This window comes from Anarhichas minor, unplaced genomic scaffold (assembly GCF_050575085.1).
Source record: "Anarhichas minor isolate MPS153535 unplaced genomic scaffold, ASM5057508v1 ptg000016l, whole genome shotgun sequence".
Classification (NCBI taxonomy): Eukaryota; Metazoa; Chordata; class Actinopteri; order Perciformes; family Anarhichadidae; genus Anarhichas; species Anarhichas minor.
The window spans coordinates 2,375,063-2,393,906 of record NW_027466462.1 but is presented as its reverse complement, the minus strand read 5'-3'; the positions used below and the strand labels follow the sequence as shown (position 1 = coordinate 2,393,906).

General features: G+C 40.7%; 2 protein-coding genes across 2 annotated transcripts; both read right to left on the bottom strand.

Annotated features, from left to right (window-relative positions):
• Nucleotides 1–9,594: 9,594 nt before the first annotated feature.
• Nucleotides 9,595–11,256, bottom strand: LOC142950614 (Fc receptor-like protein 5). Its single transcript, XM_076092176.1, has 3 exons — nt 11,226–11,256; nt 10,027–10,290; nt 9,595–9,911 (listed from the first exon to the last, which is right to left on the bottom strand). Exons 1-3 carry the CDS (start codon nt 11,254–11,256, stop codon nt 9,595–9,597), a joined length of 612 nt encoding a protein of 203 aa, XP_075948291.1.
• Nucleotides 11,257–11,889: 633 nt separating this feature from the next.
• On the bottom strand, nt 11,890–18,601 carry LOC142950794 (butyrophilin subfamily 3 member A2-like). The gene is made up of 6 exons (XM_076092394.1): nt 18,347–18,601; nt 17,129–17,473; nt 15,661–15,865; nt 15,335–15,399; nt 14,130–14,234; nt 11,890–13,669 (listed from the first exon to the last, which is right to left on the bottom strand). Exons 1-6 carry the CDS (start codon nt 18,417–18,419, stop codon nt 13,119–13,121), a joined length of 1,344 nt encoding a protein of 447 aa, XP_075948509.1. The 5' UTR covers nt 18,420–18,601; the 3' UTR covers nt 11,890–13,118.
• Nucleotides 18,602–18,844: the final 243 nt, after the last annotated feature.

Below are 18,844 nucleotides of genomic sequence, written 5' to 3'. Positions count from 1 at the left end.
CCGAGGATGAGAAATGCACAGCACGTACAATTCAGGTTTTATCTCCATATTCTTTAGTCTCCATATTCACTTGTACAAGCTAACTGGAAGTTAGTAGTTCCCCTTTTTTTAGGTAATAACTAATGATTTTTTTTCTTAATGCATTATGTAATAATAACTGTTGTTATTTTAGACTTTTCAGTCTTAGATGTCATTACCAGAGTTGAGGATGAAACGTACTGACTGCACTGACTCAGCAAGACCAGCAGAGGCTGCCGATAGCACAGCAACTGTAACTTGATAATGACTTCCTGTTTTTGTCTTTGCAATTTCCCTTTCGTGTAATTTAAGTCACTGAGGCATCCAAAGATAGAGGGTTTTATGGTAAATGACAGATCAGATTGTTCTCATTGTGTAGTGTGAAACTGTCATTGATGGAAAGACAGTCATATAAAAAACACTTTAAAATGTATATCAATGTAGATGTGAGAATAGCAACACATCCTTCATGTGAGAAGCCTAAGCTCCTCGTCTTCTACAAGCAACACTCAAAATGTGAACGTGCATCAGAAGAAAAAGCAGTGAACAATATCTGCTCTCAGATGTGTGTCCATCGATGTGTGTTCACTGTTGTGTTTCCTGTGTGTGCAGGATGTGAACATGCATTCATGAACATTTTCTGAAAAATGGTGCATCTGGGAGCATAATTTACTAAATGAACATCATGCTGTGTTGAAGAAGACTTGACATTAGTGATTGAGAGCATGAACTCATGTTTACAATGTTTACTGAGGTAATAAATCAAGAGAGAAGTAGAGTCAGGTAGGTCGGGCCTTCTTTTTGCAACCAGATAAGTCGCCCTTTTTTGAAAGTTGAAAAGTTGAAGGCATTTCCACATATTGCTTCACTTTTCAAAAGAACAACATCAAAAGGTAAAGAAGACAAAAGATCATTTAATAACCTTGTTGTGAGCTGTTTTATGTAGGAACTATCTTATTCCAACCATAGCAACTCACACCAAATTAATAAATAACGCTACAGGTAAGAAGGAAAAAAATGTATTTTCAATTTTGGGTTGAACTCTCCCCTTAGGTATATATGTGAAAATAGTTTGCACTCAAGGTGATGAAAATGTAACAATTTAGGGGAAAACACAAGCAGCAAACACTGGTTAGAGGAGATTTTCAACCTCAATGCAGAGTGAAGACATTTACGCCACCTAGTGGGCATTGTGATCTAAACCACTTTAATTGTATAGAGACAAAACTGTCCAATTAATTAAACATGTCTGTTATCAACATATGTAACAAATATCACAGTTTTAAAAGGCAACTGATTCCTGTCAGAGTGTGTTGGTGTGTGTGTGTCTCTCACTGTGTCTGTGCGGATGTCAATAAATGTCATTAGTGGTGTTTTACTATTTAGTCGAATGACTCTCTATAATGAATTTTAAACTGTCGGTCAAACTGACACTCGATGTGACAACATGGGAGTCTTTGGGAGAGATTAAAAAAAAAGAAGAAAAGTCAACTATCAAACAACTGGGAATGGAAATCTGCAGCATCCACTGAAAGCAACACACTTTTAGAGCAGGGGATGTTATGCATTTTCCCAAGATGCTTGATCAAATGATGATTAAAACTAAAACTTTAGGTCATCCAGTAGAACTTGATGGGCTGTGTCTCTGTTTCTTCAATATGGTGCACCTTTATACTCGTCATGTAATGACTTCACCGGCTTTAAAGCAGTGTTTATGTGTGCAGGGTTTTGTGCATTTCTTTCTCTTAAATATTAATAATACTGTTTATTTGGTTGGAGGCAAGGCAAGTTTATTTTCATTGCACCATAAAATGCTGTTCACAAGGCAAATAAATGCATTTAAAAACACATTGAAGAGGGAAAAAAATTTTAATAAAATCAAAGAAAAAAATCATGTCATACAATCACGTTTTGGGAGTGAAAAGGTACACATTCTGTCTACAATCCATAGATTTTACACAACAATTTCTATTAGTGAAGAGACTGAAGTGCAACCGAATCTGGAGTGTGTTTTCTCTCTTTGTTAGTCATTTTATAAGAATACATGCAACATGATCAACTGAGAGTAAGAGCCATACATTTTTGATTGAGATTTAAAGCCAAGCAATTTAAAGCCAAGCAAAACATCTGCTAGTTGTTATTCTGGTAATGATATAACACTTGGTAGTACCCAAGAACATTCTGGTAATAGTGAGAAATATATATTTGTGTGGGACACAGGATGGAGGAATTTGAATGAGAAAACGGAGGGTAAAACATTGTTGGAGGGTTTGAGGTTTCAGAAAGAGCTGAAGAGGAAGGAGGACTATGAGTGGAGAAGATGCGATGAGCTGCTGCAGTAGCTGGAGAAGGTTTGGTAGAAAAGCCTTCATCAGAAATGTTAGCTGTTTGAGTCGTAGCTGTGGCTGCACCAACAGAGGCGGTTGATGCCGCAGCAGAGTTTGCATGGATGGGTGTTGTTTGGGGCATTGTTGTTGTTGGACGCTTGGCCACGGTCGGTGAAATGGCAGATACTTGTTGTGTAGTAATTGCTGTAGTGAGGGGGGATGATGTGGTACTCAGAGCACCAGATGTGGTAGTAAGAGAGTCAGATGTGGTAGTAAGAAGTGCAGATGTGGTACTAGGAGGGCCAGATGTGGAAGTGAGAGGGGCAGATGTGGTAGCAAGAAGTGCAGATGTGCTACTAATAGGTGAAGATGTGGTAGTAAGGGGGACAGATGTGATGCTGGTAGGGCCAGCTGTTGTAGTAAGAGGAGCAGATGTGGTAGTGAGAGGGGCAGATGTGGTAGAAACAGGGCCAGATGTGGTAGTAAGAAGTGCAGATGTGGTACTAGTTTGGGGCATTGTTGTTGTTGGACGCTTGGCCACGGTCGGTGAAATGGCAGATACTTGTTGGGTAGTAATTGCTGGATGAATAGTAATGGCCTTTACTGGAATGGTAGTACTTTTGTGAGGACTTGTTGGTTCAACAAACTCACTGTCTGGAGGGCCGCTAGAGGTGGTAGAAGATACAGAAATGGCTGAAGGAGTAGCAATAACCTCAGGTGGAATTGCAGGAGTTCTAATAGAAGAAAGAGTTGTCGTAGTTTTAGGAACAGTAGTGGCACCAGGAAGCCCGTTGTTTGAATGAGCAGTAGTAGCTGTTGTAGGAGCAATGTTAACAGCAGTCAGAATGATCGGAGGGAAAATTTTAACCACACTCCCTGCTCCTCCCAGTGATCCCAAAAATGTTGCCATTCCTGAAAATGCACTACCTATTCCGGTAAATATTCCTGTGAAAATTGTCGCGAGACCCCCAAGAAGCACTCCACTGCCTGGAATAGGTAATGGTGGTACTAGATCTCCTCCAACTGGGTTTCCTTCATTCTCCTGCTTATTTTCCTCTTTGTTTTTGTCCTCATCTTTCTTCTTTGTAGTTGTGCTGGTGGTTGTGGTTGTTGTTGTGGAAGTAGTTGTTCTAGCAGTTGTAGTTTTGGTGGTTGTTGTGGGGACTGTGGTTGTTGTTGTCATGGTAGTAGTTTTGAGTTTAGTAGTTGGAGGAGTCGTGGTTGGATTAGTTGCTGGGGTAGTTGATACAAATAGTGTGGTCTGAGGCAAGGTGGTTGTTAGAAGAATAGTAGTTGTTGGGCCAGATGTTGTACTAAGAGAGCCAGATGTGGTAGTGAGAGGGGCAGATGTGGTGCTGGCAGGGCCATATGTTGTAGTAAGAGGGCCAGATGTGGTACTAGGAGGTCCAGATGTGGTAGTGAGAGGGCCAGATGTGGTAGTAAGACGGCCAGATGTGGTAGAAACAGGGTCAGATGTGGTAGTAGGAGGGCCAGATGTGGTAGTGAGAGGGGCAGATGCGGTACTAATAGGGCCATATGTGGTAGTAAGAGGACCAGATGTGATGGTAAGAAGTCCAGATGTGGTAGAAACAGGGCCAGATGTGGTACTAAGAGAGCCAGATGAGGTTGTGAGGGGGCCAGATGTGGTACTATGAGGTCCAGATGTGGTACTAAGAGGACCAGATGTGGTTGTGAGGGGGACAGATGTGGTAGTAGGAGGGCCAGATGTGGTAGTGAGAGGACCAGATGTGGTACTAAGAGAGCCAGATGTGGTAGTAAGAGGGCCAGATGTGGTACTAAGAGGACCAGATGTGGTAGTGAGAGGGGCAGATGTGGTGCTGGCAGGGCCATATGTTGTAGTAAGAGGAGCAGATGTAGTGAGAGGGGCAGATGTGGTACTAATAGTGCCATATGTGGTAGTAAGAGGGCCAGATGTGGTACTAGGAGGTCCAGATGTGGTAGTGAGAGGGCCAGATGTGGTAGTAAGACGGCCAGATGTGGTAGAAACAGGGCCAGATGTGGTACTAAGAGGGCCATATGTGGTAGTGAGAGGGCCAGATGTGGTACTAATAGGGCCATATGTGGTAGTAAGAGGACCAGATGTGCTGGTAAGAAGTCCAGATGTGGTAGAAACAGGGCCAGATGTGGTACTAAGAGAGCCAGATGTGGTTGTGAGGGGGCCAGATGTGGTACTATGAGGTCCAGATGTGGTACTAAGAGGACCAGATGTGGTTGTGAGGGGGACAGATGTGGTAGTAGGAGGGCCAGATGTGGTAGTGAGAGGGGCAGATGTGGTACTAGGAGCGCCAGATGTGGTAGTGAGAGGACCAGATGTGGTACTAAGAGGACCAGATGTGGTAGTGAGAGGGGCAGATGTGGTGCTGGCAGGGCCATATGTTGTAGTAAGAGGAGCAGATGTAGTGAGAGGGGCAGATGTGGTACTAATAGTGCCATATGTGGTAGTAAGAGGGCCAGATGTGGTACTAGGAGGTCCAGATGTGGTAGTGAGAGGGGCAGATGTGGTGCTGGCAGGGCCATATGCTGTAGTAAGAGGAGCAGATGTGGTAGAGAGAGGGGCAGATGTTGAAATTAGAGGGGTAAAGGTGGTCGTAGATGGGGTAGAAGTAGTTAAAATGGGGGGTGGGCAATCGCAAGTTTTTTTAAGTTGTGGGTACAACTGAGTGACAGTTGTGTCGGGAGGACAATGTGTTCCAGGAAACACTTCAAATTTTGAGTTTGATGTTGTCAGTTCTTTAGAGAGCTCTTCCAAGGTCTTTGCCTGAAGATGTAAATCTTTGCTGCTATCTGGCACATTTGTGCCCCAATGTGCGCTTGCTAGCCACTTGCCTCCATCCTTCTCACTGAAGCAGCAGAATGCTGACCAGAGCATGGAAGGAACATTAACCTTGTTATTGATATATGTGGTGCCGGGCTGTGCTCCAGTTACCAAAAAGGCTTCAATGACACCGCTGCTGTTTGTACAGTACTCATCCAGAAAGCATTTGATGCAATGCTCCATTCTGTTCCAGCTTCCCTTGTTGAATGTTGGTTTTTGTGGAACAACGTTGGTGAGGGTACAGGTAGATTCCTTATCCTCTTTGCTCGATGCATAAGAGCATGGAAATAAATGGCCTCTGTCGTACCGTTGGTTGGTGTAATCAGTATTTGCTGCCTGGTGGTTGTAACTAGATTTGGATGATTTCTTCATGTTCTTGTTGTTACCTATGTTCTCAAGCTGTAACAATTGAAAGGCTGAGTTACTGATGTGTGCAGGATAGTGGTAAAGCAGATCAAATGTACAGTAACAGTAATGATACATAATAGACGCTGATTATTTCTATTTTACAAAACAAACTTGGATTGACAGAAGTTAAACGACTGTGATAACATCAGCTTTAAGCCAAACCCAGTCAGTACTGAAAGGATGTTGTCATGTCATGTGTCAAGCCTTACAAGTTACAGTATCATGAAATGTAAATCACTTGTAGAGCTCTCAGAAAATAATTAGGATAATTAGGATAAGTGTTAACAGATAATGGATGGATTATGATTATTGTTAGCGGTAGCATCAGCCAGTATTCACAGTAGTGTATAAATATTTTTTGCATCTGTGTAGTATTGCAGTATTACCGGATCAGCTTTGACTATTTTGCAAAATGTAACTTAAAAATGCAGTAGTGATGTAGTTGCTATGGATTTGGATCTGTAGGAGTCTCAGTCAGACATACAATATTATATTTGTGACTTAGTAACAAAAATAAAAAAACAAAAGAGCATACCTGTGGTTCTATTTTCCATTCTACATTGGGCCTACCAGTGTTCTTTATCGCTCTGTACTTGTCGGCAGAAAACACTGGGATCTTGTTATTTGTGTCGTAGAGCGTCACAAATCTTTTAATGTTTTTGAAAGTCTGGCAAATGAGTTTGTATCTGTTCTGGTATAGGATCTTCCCTCCCTCCAAGATACCCGGGATGTTTGGTGGAGTTTGCTGAAGGAAAAACTCTTCACAGTCTGCCATCGACGTCACCACTTCAGCTCCCGCTGGAGCGATGGATAGGAGGACGAGGAGGAGGAGGAGAGCGGCGAGGGGCCGGAGGAGATACATCTTCAGTAAAGTCAGCATCAAACACTGTGAGGTCACAGGAGAGAACAAAAAGAGTCAGGGTAAGGACACGACTTTTCTCCACTCATCCAGGTAAAAGTAGGTTGTTCACACTTTGTGTATGGACATTATACATTCTGCTGTAATGCAGCCCTGTCTACCCTTTACCTGTATGACATATCTGACTGTATGCATCATACAAATGGCGTAAAAACTGTATGTATGTGTATACATACTGTATATACAATATGCCTGCCAGCTTTTCCATTTTTTGTTTGTATTATATTTTAGATTATAATACAAGATTTTAATTGTATTATTCAATTTGATATAAATTGAACATTTGAAAAAAAAAAATACAAAAAAACGTATCTCGCAATGTTGACATCATTCTACATCTGTTGTATTTAGTAAAAGTTTACAGTAGCAAGTAAAACATCCAACATTTGAAGCCACTTCCATGAGTTGTATTGATATTGTGGCATCAGATTAGAATGTGTGCACATGAATGCATACTTCATTCAGATAGGACCCTCTGAACCCAAAGCAGTTTATGCCATTTATTTTGGTCCTTTAAAACAGCGGTTGGGACAGTTGTTGTAAGCTGCAGTTCATTTGTATACAAACATAGCAGGTGTGCTGTTTGTATTCACGAAAATTAAAAGAGAAACTCTTACCGCCCCTCAGGTTTTCTGGATATCAGCTCAACTGGTGTCCGTCGGTTCACTTGTGCCTCAAAACATTAACAAACGTGAACATCAAACATCAACTGAGCCTGAGGAGGAAGTCTGATCTTTATAGTCTGTGATGCATGAAAGTGGGTGTGCTCCTACCATCAGTATTATGCTGTTTATTGTCATTTTACATTCACACAGTCAAACTCACTGCACCACTTAATTGAGCACTTTTTAAGATATGCGATACTTTTTAAGTTAAATTAAGGAAAGAAAGCACAGAACAACAACAAAAACAATAAAATGACAAAACACCAAAACTGTAGCATTTGAGGTAAGAGCATGATGAACAGCTATGGGAGTGCTGGACATGAAATAAAACAGTATAATCAGCTTTGAAAGGTACGTTTTAAAGAAATATATATATAAGTGTGTAAAGAGCAGAAGGAAAGAAGAGGTTATAGGAGGTCACTGCTGTTGGACCAATCATGAAGACTTTGTCAGATTTCTGTTCTGAAAGTTTGTCAGAGTGTATTAAGTGAATAGAATAAATATACAAAGAGTCCCTTATCTTCATAACATTTTGTCATTAGTAAAAAGAAAAAACCTTTTTCGTGCATGTTTCGCATCTGTTGCAAACAAAGTACGCTTTTCATTACTAAACCATGAACATTTAAAAGGAGAATTCAGGTTTGTTAAAACTTATTAACTTTGTGCTCATCAAATCGTTGCTGAGAACTTTAAGCAACGATTGTAAGTAAGTTAAGTAAGTCTGTGATTTATTGAAACCCATTAAAAAAAACATGCAAAATACTGTTAAGATTCCTTAAAGGAAATGTTTTCTTCAGTGAGCGCGTCAGATGTTTCTGTTTCATTCATTTCTTAGAAATGTCTCTCGCACAAACCTCTTGTTCCTCTTTCACAAGATGGACAGTTCTTAAGGTCACTACGAACATTCAAGATCTCAGCACTGGCTGCTGTGCTCGCTGCTGCATTTGTGAGTGCAAAGTAACAGAGAACAAACTGAAAATAGTAAGAGAACAATGTTCAGAGACACTTTGGTGAGATCATCAACCAGAACAATCAAAGGGAGGAAAAATAAATGTATTTAAGTTGAATGCTTCTTCTCAGAATAACTATCAAAAAGGGGGAAGATTCCACCGAGTCACAGGGAAATTAAACTGTCGTATCTTTATTTAAGAGAAATGAAAGTATGTGCTTAGAAGTCAGATCCAGCACTGATTCATAGAATTGTTTTTAAGACGAGTGAAACATGCACAGACAGCTTTACAAAAACATGGGAAGAGTTTGAATAAGAGGGTTTTTTTGCGAATCATTAAAGTCATTTTGCACTAAAACTTTTCCTGTTTACAAATCTAAAATGTGAGGATTTGTTAATAACATCTTTAAATAATGTTGAGGTTTGGACTCCCTGCTGGGCGAAACACACATTGTGACATGTGTCACGTTGGGTAATTTTGATGCCATTTCTCACTATTTTCAGATTTTCTTTACAAACCAAACAATCGACTAATTGGGAAAATAATCAGCAGATGAATCCATAATGAAAATGAGCTCAAGCTCAACCAACTACAGTAAAATCCTGCTCTTACATTAATGCATGAGTAATTGAATGATTGCATATATAATATTCTAACAGTCACAGGGGACATTTCTATACTTTAGTACATTTTCCTGATGAGTACTTCCACTGAAGTAAAGTATCTGAATACTTTCTCCACCACTGAATAAAACAAAGTAACATGAACATATTACACTACACCCTTTCTACAGTTTCTGCAATGGTTATCAGTTATTAAAAAATAATAATACTGCTTTTTGAAATACTGCTACTGGGCTATGAATCACTCAAAGACCAAATTATATGTTGCTGAAAAGCTAAATGAAGGAATAAAATGTGAAATGTTGTTTAAATACTCAGAAGATTGTGCAGAGTTTGGTTTGTGGCAAGTTAACTTAAGTTCATTGTATCATACAAGAACACTGGCGATAGATTTATATTAATGTCCAATATAAATGGAGCTGTTAAGTTGTATAGTTAAGAATGTTTTACTTTTATGATTCCCGGAGGTGTTTAACTAACTTTCTGTGTATATTCACACAGACTATAACGATGACGACGTGGAGGACGACCAGCAGGACGACACACACCAGCCTGGGCACAGGCATGAGAGGAGGAGGCTCAGCGCTGACTGCTGACCAACGAACAAGGGAGGAGGAGAAAAGGCATTTAATTGGTTAAATCACAGACTATATATATATATATATATATATATATATATATAGGGTTAAATAGAACACTATCTAAGTTACTCCTCACCACCAGTGAGTGCACTTTAAACGTCAGAAAGGACACGAGGAGATTTGAATTTCTTGATGAAATTATCTGTAAATATTTGTATGCAATGATTGTCTTCTTTTCAAATTGTTACATTATTCTACAATATTCTATCATTCTGTTTTTGTTAATGCAGCCTCCACATACACACTGTGTGCAGAGAGAACATCATCATCACCTTTAACAGCCAGCCAGCTCTGTGGGGACTTTCCTTCTGTGGGGAGTTCACAATGGTAGAAACCCTCGTCAGACGTGGACACCTTCAAAAAGGTCACGTTTCCTGCAGGTCCAGTGCCGATGGAAACACCATCTTTGAAGAACTTTGCAGAGAAATTTTTTCTGTTTTCGCCTTCTTTGTTGGAACAGAGAAGTGTCACTTTATCGCCTTCTGTCACAGGAAGCGCAGGGCTCTTCAAGATCACATCCCCACCTGAAACCAAACCATGCTGTCATTGCGGTCGTGCACATTGTAGATCGTGTGGGTACCTGCACAGCATAAAGTCAGCCTCAAACATCAATACATAAAAGCTCCATGCACATGTTACCAGTCACGGTGACGTTGACGCTGTTGCTGCACTCCCCCAGCTCAGACTCGCACCAGTACACGCCGCTGTCCGATGAATAGACGTCCTCGATGACGCAGGAGGACCCGTTCGACACTCCCCAGTCAGAGTCGCACAGCTGAGACGCATGCGAGGAGGTGTTTCTCTTCAATATCCAACCGTCAGAGCTTCCTGCCTCTCCGCAGGTCAGAGTGACGGACTCATACAAGAAGAACTGTGATCTGTTGGGGTGGATCACCAACGTGGCTGAACACACAGGAAGGAACGTAAGAACCATCAGATTGAGGTTGTCCTTTGATGTGCAGATTGTAAAGATGTTTTCAGATCCTTTACTGAAGTCAGTGTTTTATTATAGATGATGTCGGGCAGTTTAATCTACATCAATGCCTCGTATTCTATAGATCCATGATGTGTTTGTAGCGTCGCTGTCCTGTGAGAACCACGTGTCTCTAACAAGAACAAACAGCTTAGTGACGATGCGTTTTCCAGCTGATTCAAGAGGCTTTTTAAAGAGTTTATTTAGCTGAAGAAGTAGGAGAACGTTCTCACCACATAAAGGAACACTTCACCCTTCAATTTATCATAAATAAGCAACAGCAACACATCTGGAGATACGTGGTTGTCACTGGACAGGAAGGGGACGAGAAGCTGTGAGCTGAGAAGAAACTAAAGCTTTCAGACTAATGGAGTAAAAAGTACAACATCCCTGTAACCTCTGAGACGGAGCGCAGGAGAAGTAGAAAGTCACATAAAATGGAAATATTCAAGAAAGTTACAAGTACCTCCAATTGGTACTCTAGTGCAATACTTGAGTAAATGTAGCTACATTACACCTCTGTCCAATAATATTTATTATCATTCTGCATAAGTACTTTGGTATTTTAAGTATATTTTGATGCCAATACTTTTTTGCTAACTCCTTGCTTCATACTACCTTTTTTAATTACACACACATATATATATATATATATATATATATATATAGACAGTAACACATATACACATATATGTTATGTATATATTATACTTGAAAGACACGACTTTTTAACCCTCGTATTGTGCTAGAAAGGTCGTCGCTCCTTTCTAGCACAATACGCGGGTTTAAAAGTCTGTCGGGTGATAAATAGGTGACGATAGAAAGCAGAAAGCGATATATTTTTTTAAAAAGTTGAATTTCTCACAGAGCATCAGGCAGAGTGATGTGATCCCCATCCTGTCTCAACGTTGTCCTTCTTCTTCTTCTTCTTCACCTCAGGTCGGTAGAACGTCAGCCCACATCCTTGCTTTACAGGAAATCATTAAAACACAGGAAGAGTCAAACTTTGTGGTGTGGAACGAAAACGCCTTTCGTCTTGTAAAAATAAATAGATACATGTTTACGTCATGATAGTTCAATAAATGAATGTGGAAACTCTGCATGGACCATGCTATGAGAATCAGTGCTGTAGAACTCATCTAACCGGATTTAATGAGACTTAAGGCCACAGAGAGTCCTAAATATATATGTAAAGATATGGTAAGGCAGATTCTAACTACAGCTTTAGTGAAAGATGAATATTTTATACTGCAGCAGATTATAAAGAGACAGAGGGAAAATCAAATCACATAATTCACATTCATGTTGGACCGATAAAAAGCAGCGGCTGTTGATTTAATGGAACGTGTGTTAGTTCTTTCTCACAGATTTTTCACCTCCACCAACTTCAACACGCACACGTTAACATGACACCAGGAGCATTCAGCTCATTCTCACCCACACAGGTTCACACCCGTCACCAGCCTCATGCAGACAAGCCAACAGGAAATGAAGCAGCCTGCACAAAAAAACGACCACAAACTACAAACTCTCATAGAAAATATCTCAAATCATTTAATTCAAATCTGCATGAATCACTATTCGGCCACCAGGGGACAGAAACACACCGGAGAGCATTTCTTCTTTGATAGAAGAGCAAAGAACGACACGGAAGGCTTTGCTCGATGGAAGAGATGTTTCAGCTCTTCTTCCGACTGGCTGGTGAGAGTTTGAGTGACAGATGGTTCATCCAACACTGTTAGCTGATGACTGTTCGCTGACCTGATGTGGTGAGAACATCCAAACCCTTGAGGCTCTGAGCTTGAGGCCCTGCAAGTCCAACCAAGACTTATCTGCTGACCTTTGGTGTCAAACATCCATCGTATTGCTTCCCTGTTTTATCCCTGTTTGTACTTTTTAGGTTCCACTTCAATCAATGAATTAATTATTTAGAAAACAATGTTTAAGTCAATGACAGAATCATGTTAAGGATCATTTTAATGACATTAATTCATAAGTACAAAACTAAGTGCAACTTGGTTTTCAAATATGTAAAAATATTAGTTTTGAATAAAACATTTAAAAAACATTTGACAGTAAATACATCCTGTCACATGGCAAAAATATTGATGCGTGACAATTCTGTAGCTGTTTGTTGGTCTGTTTTCACAAATTAAATGAATTTACTGACAAAAGAGAAGTTTGTGAATATAATCGTAGCGGCGTAAGAGACGGAAATAATCACATTCACAATTCACATCTAAAAACAGCTTCAAATGAAAGGAAATGGAAACCAGATGCATTTGTAGCTGAAAGATTACTTCTAAATCACTTTCTTTAAAGCTGAATGCTGAACCCTTCACCTGTGAAGCAAATAGATGAATGCCTCATTCACCAGGTTGCTGTTTATTTGTTGTTAAACAAATAAAAGCTCCCTTTTTAGTATTAACAGTACAAAAAGGTGCTTCGTCCTTTTCAACTAATTCAATCTACATAAAGTAACAGCTAAAACCACGAAAGGTCTGAAGACCAGAAACCTGAATACGTTTAAGTGTGTAGAGATTTAAATAAATCTAAACTTAAAACTCTTTCTCAGGAGACTTTTCTTTGGTTCACAGGATGTGTTTTTCAAATCTGCAGAATGAGCAGCAACTCCTGAGCGCTCAACGAGTGTCGATGGCTCGTGGGTACCCAGCATTTTGTAAACATCAGGAGGCAATCATTTGTTTCAAAGCCACCCGAACTGATCACAAAGTTCTACAGTGTGCTCCGTTCTCATTTACAGCAACGGCTCCGCATCATCTTCAGTTAAATTTGCCAGAACATTGTAGCGGTTACTGGACGGGGCTGAGATGGTGGATCTACGTGGGATCTTGGTGGCGTTTGAACGAGGCCGAGACTCGGACATGCTCCTCGAAAGGCCAACAAGCGGTCCTTCTGCAGGGAAGGCTGGAGAAGCAGCTGGAGAAGCAGCTGGAGAAGCAGCGATGGGCGACGCAGCACCGCTATTCGTCAAAAGATCAGGACCGCTGTTGTTGGTTGAGGCTGCTGGTTGTGGATCGATGACGTGGGGAAACTCTGGAGCGAGGTTCATGGGCTGACGGCACACAATAGGACTCTGCTGAGATCTGAGGAACTCAAGTTCTCCAGTTAGTCTGCGGATGATCTCATCTTTGGCAAGAAGGTTCGACTTCAATCCATCGTCTTTTCTCCGATGCTCGTTGGCGGCATTTTGGACGGAGTCTGCCTGGTTTCTCAGGTTTTGACGTTCTGCATTGCTGCGTGTTGAACTTTGGACTGATGATTGGTTGGAAAGCAATTTACGTCCTTCTGTGTGAGAACAAAAAGAAAAATGTTCTTTTAGCACTTGATGCCTCCTGTGTTTGGTTCACATAAAAAGCTCTGCGTCACCACTTTCATTTGCTTTACAATCATGCTCAGGAATCTTCTAACAGACAAAGCTTCTTCACGTTTCTTTAGGTTGATAAATGAAAATATCTTCGGTCGCACTTTGTGTTTATGGTTCAAGTGTTTGGATTCGATTTATCTGATGATCGGTTACCTTAAGGCGCTAAAAGACGTTTCTTTTGGTACAAATATACTGCTCTCCTTTTCTACAAACAAACTAATTCCATCAATTTAACCTCAAAAGATGCAATGATCACAAATATTACACACATATCTGTGTCCGTGTGGTATTTGGCTGAAGAAGCTGGTGTTGAATTTCGAGATTTGCCAGCTGCAAACTAAAACAAGCTTCCTTTAAACAAACAAAGTGTGATCGACTCACCACAGTTGCAATATCTCCCGCATAGCAATGCAATTATTGCACTTAGAGCTATGGATGCTAGAACAGCAATGCTGATATTTCGAGTGCAGGATCCCATGCAGTCATCTGAAATAATAATAAAGGTTACACAGACATAAGTATATTATAGGAAATTTAGAAAATAGGAAACACTAACGACAGTCACACTAAATGTCCAAGTCATTGGATTCTCCTCAATAAAATCCTCGGATAAGAAAAACTTAATTCTTTGACTGAGGATTCGGACACTCAAACACTAACAAATAGAAATGTTTGATTTACTTATCTTGGCCAGAAAAACCTCAGTATGTTAGTATCCTACAGATAAGATAAGAGTCAACGGTGTTACAACATGCACGAATGACCAAAATACATCAACATATCTTCATGTCTTCATCATATTTCTCTTAATTTATTGAAATTTGAAGAAGTAAAAAGCTCAAAGTTGTCTAAGCAGAAGGGAAACTTCCACTTAGAAAAAAACGATGACGCACGGACGAGCCACAACCTGTCGCAAGGAACCCCCGGCGAAGGGTTACGTCACTTTGCGTCACAATGCGGACAGCCATTTTAAAAACGGGTCCAGTATTGATGGAGAACGCTGCAGACAGCAGCCACTAAACGGTCCTTTATGGTGATGTGTAACCGCTCAGGGCAACTCCTCACCCCTAATGCTCGTCCACTAAGAGGACTTGTGGAAATCATCTAAATATTCAGCCATGATATTCAAAATACCGGCACTCCTCTCTCCAACTCTCGCTCACGTTTCCACTGATGGCAACGAGTCACATGACACTCTAACAAACACACCGGATCAAGAGAAAGGTTGAGTCAGTGGCAAAAACAAGCACTTTTAGTGGACCTACATTGACGGTGAGGAGTTACCAGAGAGAGAGAGAACACTGCAGCCGCAGAACTAGTTTCAGTATTGAGAGAGAACACTGCAATCTCTCAATACTGAAACTAGTTCAGTATTGAGAGTGAACACTGCGGTGTTCACTCTCAATACTGAACTAGTTTCAAAATGTGTTGTCTATAAGACACTTAGACACAGAAACATAGGGAACTAGGGTCCAGGTTGTTTTATAGCAAAACTCTATGCGGCTGACAAAAAGGCAAGAGACGGTTAAAGCATGAATGTGAATGTAGGTTTTAGTTGCAGGTGGAGTGTTAGAGCTCCAGCGTACCTGGTATGTAAATCTCCGTGTCCCTCGCCTGGTTTATGTCAGGCTGGCGAACTCTGCAGGTGAACCTGTAATGACAAGACATGAGTCCATTAAAGTTTGTTTTTGTAGAGTTTTGTGCCGGAAGGAATGGCAGCAGACAAAAACATCACGTGAGTGTGGATGATATGCAATATTTCCATCTAAGTTTCCACATCATTTGCGTTTGATTGGTGCTCTTTACAATGACGCCATGACGTTAACGTGAGGTATATAAAGCAAATGACAACATAGATTTAGAGATGGAACCAAATCTACGCATTAAATAACAAGTCAAAGTAGAATCTAACCTGTTGCCAGTCTGCACAGTCGCTCTCCTTGTGACGTTGAAACAGCCGCTCGTGGATTGATCCTTCTTCGGGTCTTCAGCACTGATGACGTTCCCCTGAGCATCGAGAAATGTAATCTCGGGCAGCGGGAACCAGCAGCTCGCTTCACACCGCAGAGTCACTCCAGCACCTCGAACCAGCGAGAGTTTGGGCTCAGACGCTGCACCTAAACGGGAAAAAAAAAAGAATCATACAAGGTATACTTTAAACATTATGTCAAAATCATATTCATTACCAATGTGGAAAATACTTCGTTGAGCAATAGTGTCCGGTCTTTGTAAGAAATCTTCAAGGTTGTATATTTGATCAAAGTAATTTAGGTGTGAGTGAAACAGGTGCAGAGAAGTCTGAGGTTTGACTTTCTCTTATTCACATTCTTCCCAAGAGTGAGATGAGAAGATAGAATTCACTCTCTCGTCTGTGTGGTGAATAAGTAGCTTCAGACAGTGGTGGAATGAAAATAAGTACAGTGTTAAGTACAATTCTGAGGTACTTGCACTTAATTTCCATTTTATGCTACTACTATACTTCTACTGTACTAAATCCCAGAGGAAAATATTGCACTTCTTACCCCACTAAATGTATTTTAAAGCTTCAGCTATATGGTATAGATTATTCATAGAAAATATATAAAAAAACACTATGATGCATTATTATGGATTCAGCCACTCTGCAGTATAAACATTAGTTGAAATGAGCTCTACCTTTAACATGCATCAATCATTTTAATCCAGCGTCATAAATATGATTCTGAAATGGTCCATGCTGTGTTACGCTGCGGCCGGTAGCTCCCATGAATTTCACTTAATTTTAATGTCTTGATTTGTTGTTTTTTCGTGTTTATTACTGGAACACATTCGGCCACATTATCTGCACAGATAACCGTTGTTGTTGCTGTTTATATTGCTTATAAAGCGCTGCAGGAATGCACTACTGTTTTTATTTTGTCTGTCATGTTTTTCTTGTGTTACAAATGGACAACAACTGCATTTCGTTGTCCATCCCTGTGTTGCTTAATGAGAATACATTTTCCTTGAATCCTTGAACTTGTACTTTTACTTTTGGTACTTTAAGTACTTTTTGATGCGAATGCTTTTGTACCTTTAGCGCCCACCCTCAGGTGAACACTACCGTTGTAAGCACTGTTGTCAATGTTTGCACTGTTAGCGCCGTTAGCACCGTTAGCTGCCAGCCACCGGCTCAGCCGTAGCCATGTTGAGAGCCGTGTGGAGGCAATCCCTCTGCTCGGAACATCCAATTCGTTTAAGATCTGAATAGACTTTGTCCACCACTGGTTACAGCCAGCAGCTGGTTAGCTTAGCATAGCAGAAAAACTGCAAACCTGGATTTGACCAAAGGTAACAAACATATAACGATAACAAGCAACTTTTGCATAGTAATTTACAATGAATAGAGTTTTCGGACATACCCACAGAGAGCTCTATTGTACTGGCGTCCTGGGGCTCCATAGGGATCCTCCTGCATTTGTATGTTCCTGCATCAGACAGCCGCACGTCGGAAAGCCTCAGCGACATGTTTCCCTTTTTCACTTCCTTCATGAAGAGGCTGGTCCGGTAATGGAAGAGCAGATTCTTCTCCTCGAAGGTCTCACAGCCATTCCGATACAGGAAGGTGATGTTGGGCTTCAGACCTTTCTTGGACCACTCTACTGACGGGACGTCTTCGTATTCACGGACTTTAATTTGGCAGGGAAGGATGACCGTTTGGCCAACAAAGGCCTGGATCTTCACTGGTCTGTCTGGCGATGCTTCTCCTACCAATTAAAAAAAAAGAAATCTTATTGTCAACAAACCCTATGAAAAGACTAACCAACAGGTAATGTGTGTAAAGCCTGATATATCTTCTTGCTATGTGTCATAGAGCTCCATTGTTGTCCAAAAAAAACGATTAAAAACACATCACTGTTGCCCTCTGTGACACCTCTCTTCATTACCATGAACACACACACACACACACACACACACACACACACACTTATACTCATCAAAAAAGCCAAAACCCCCCACTGACAATGACATACAGTCACACATCCCTGCTTAACTCTTCACCTAAATATACACGTGACACTTTGTAAGCGTGTGTATATGTATACGTACACGTGGGTGTATATATACTGTATATTTATTTATTTTTTATATCCTTTACATTTTTGTCTTGTTGTTGTTGATTTCCAATTCATTGCTTTAAAATAAATCACATTTTTTTTGTATCTGAATTTTGAACATGGCTTTATCTAATCTTCAGATTTATGTTCTGGAAATGCACATGCAAATGAGTGCATATCTAGTAAAGATATGGCGTCATATGCATGTTTAAACATACAATCTCAGAACACTTGTCATACAAAAAAGAGTTAGTGTCAGAAATTAACTGGGAAGTTTTGGAGATATCTATAATGGGTTTTTCACCCATTTACCTTTAGTTTCTCCCATACACACACACACAAACGCACGCACGCGCACGCACTAACACACACACACACGCTAAAAACTTTCTTCCCTTTTTCCTCCCCCAATTCGTTTTAGAAGAACCCACATAAAACGAGGTTATTCAGCTACACTAACAGCTTCTAGAACACACTCGTGTCTCAATAATAAAGTAACGCGTTCATAAATAAGACACAAACCTTTAACGCTCATAGGCTGCATTCCTGCGCAGCAAAGCAGGGCGGAAACCACCAGGAAGAGACGACGAGACATTACGACAACCAAAGACAATATCCAAACAAAACTCTTCACAAAGTGGAGCGAAAAAGAAAAAGAAAAGTCAGAGTGTGAAGCGGAGTTAAAAAGGTTCGTGTCCGCGGAGCGAGTCAGACTGATGTCGACCGCTCATACAAACGTTTTGGAGGGAGGCTGTCGGTAGTTTCGATACCGGCGGTGCGTCGATGACGGAAGATGATCCGTTCATAGGGGGGTGGGTGGGGGGGGGCAGCACCACAAACAGTCAGCATAACAAAACAGCCCCATCTAGTTTTTCCCAAAGGAATAAATACAAAAAAACTAAACAGATGCATTGCATAAGTAAAGAGGGGATCTAATGACAGTATTAAAAAGAAAGGAAAAAACCTGATTACAATAAGACACCAAACCTTAAAGTTCCTGCTTTAGTGAACGGACTAGAT

Bases quoted from the DNA above. Each gene is read 5' to 3' on its own strand.
- LOC142950614 (XM_076092176.1), bottom strand. From the start codon at position 11,256: ATGGGGATCACATCACTCTGCCTGATGCTCT. The intron at 10,291-11,225 runs GTGAGAAATTCA...CTGTGTGTTCAG, and splicing joins ATCACTCTGCCTGATGCTCT to CCACGTTGGTGATCCACCCC. The intron at 9,912-10,026 runs GTAACATGTGCA...GTTTGGTTTCAG, and splicing joins CGTCAACGTCACCGTGACTG to GTGGGGATGTGATCTTGAAG.
- LOC142950794 (XM_076092394.1), bottom strand. From the start codon at position 18,419: ATGTCTCGTCGTCTCTTCCTGGTGGTTTCCGCCCTGCTTTGCTGCGCA. The intron at 15,400-15,660 runs GTTAGATTCTAC...TTGTCATTACAG, and splicing joins ACTGTGCAGACTGGCAACAG to GTTCACCTGCAGAGTTCGCC. The intron at 14,235-15,334 runs GTACGCTGGAGC...TTATTATTTCAG, and splicing joins CACGGAGATTTACATACCAG to ATGACTGCATGGGATCCTGC.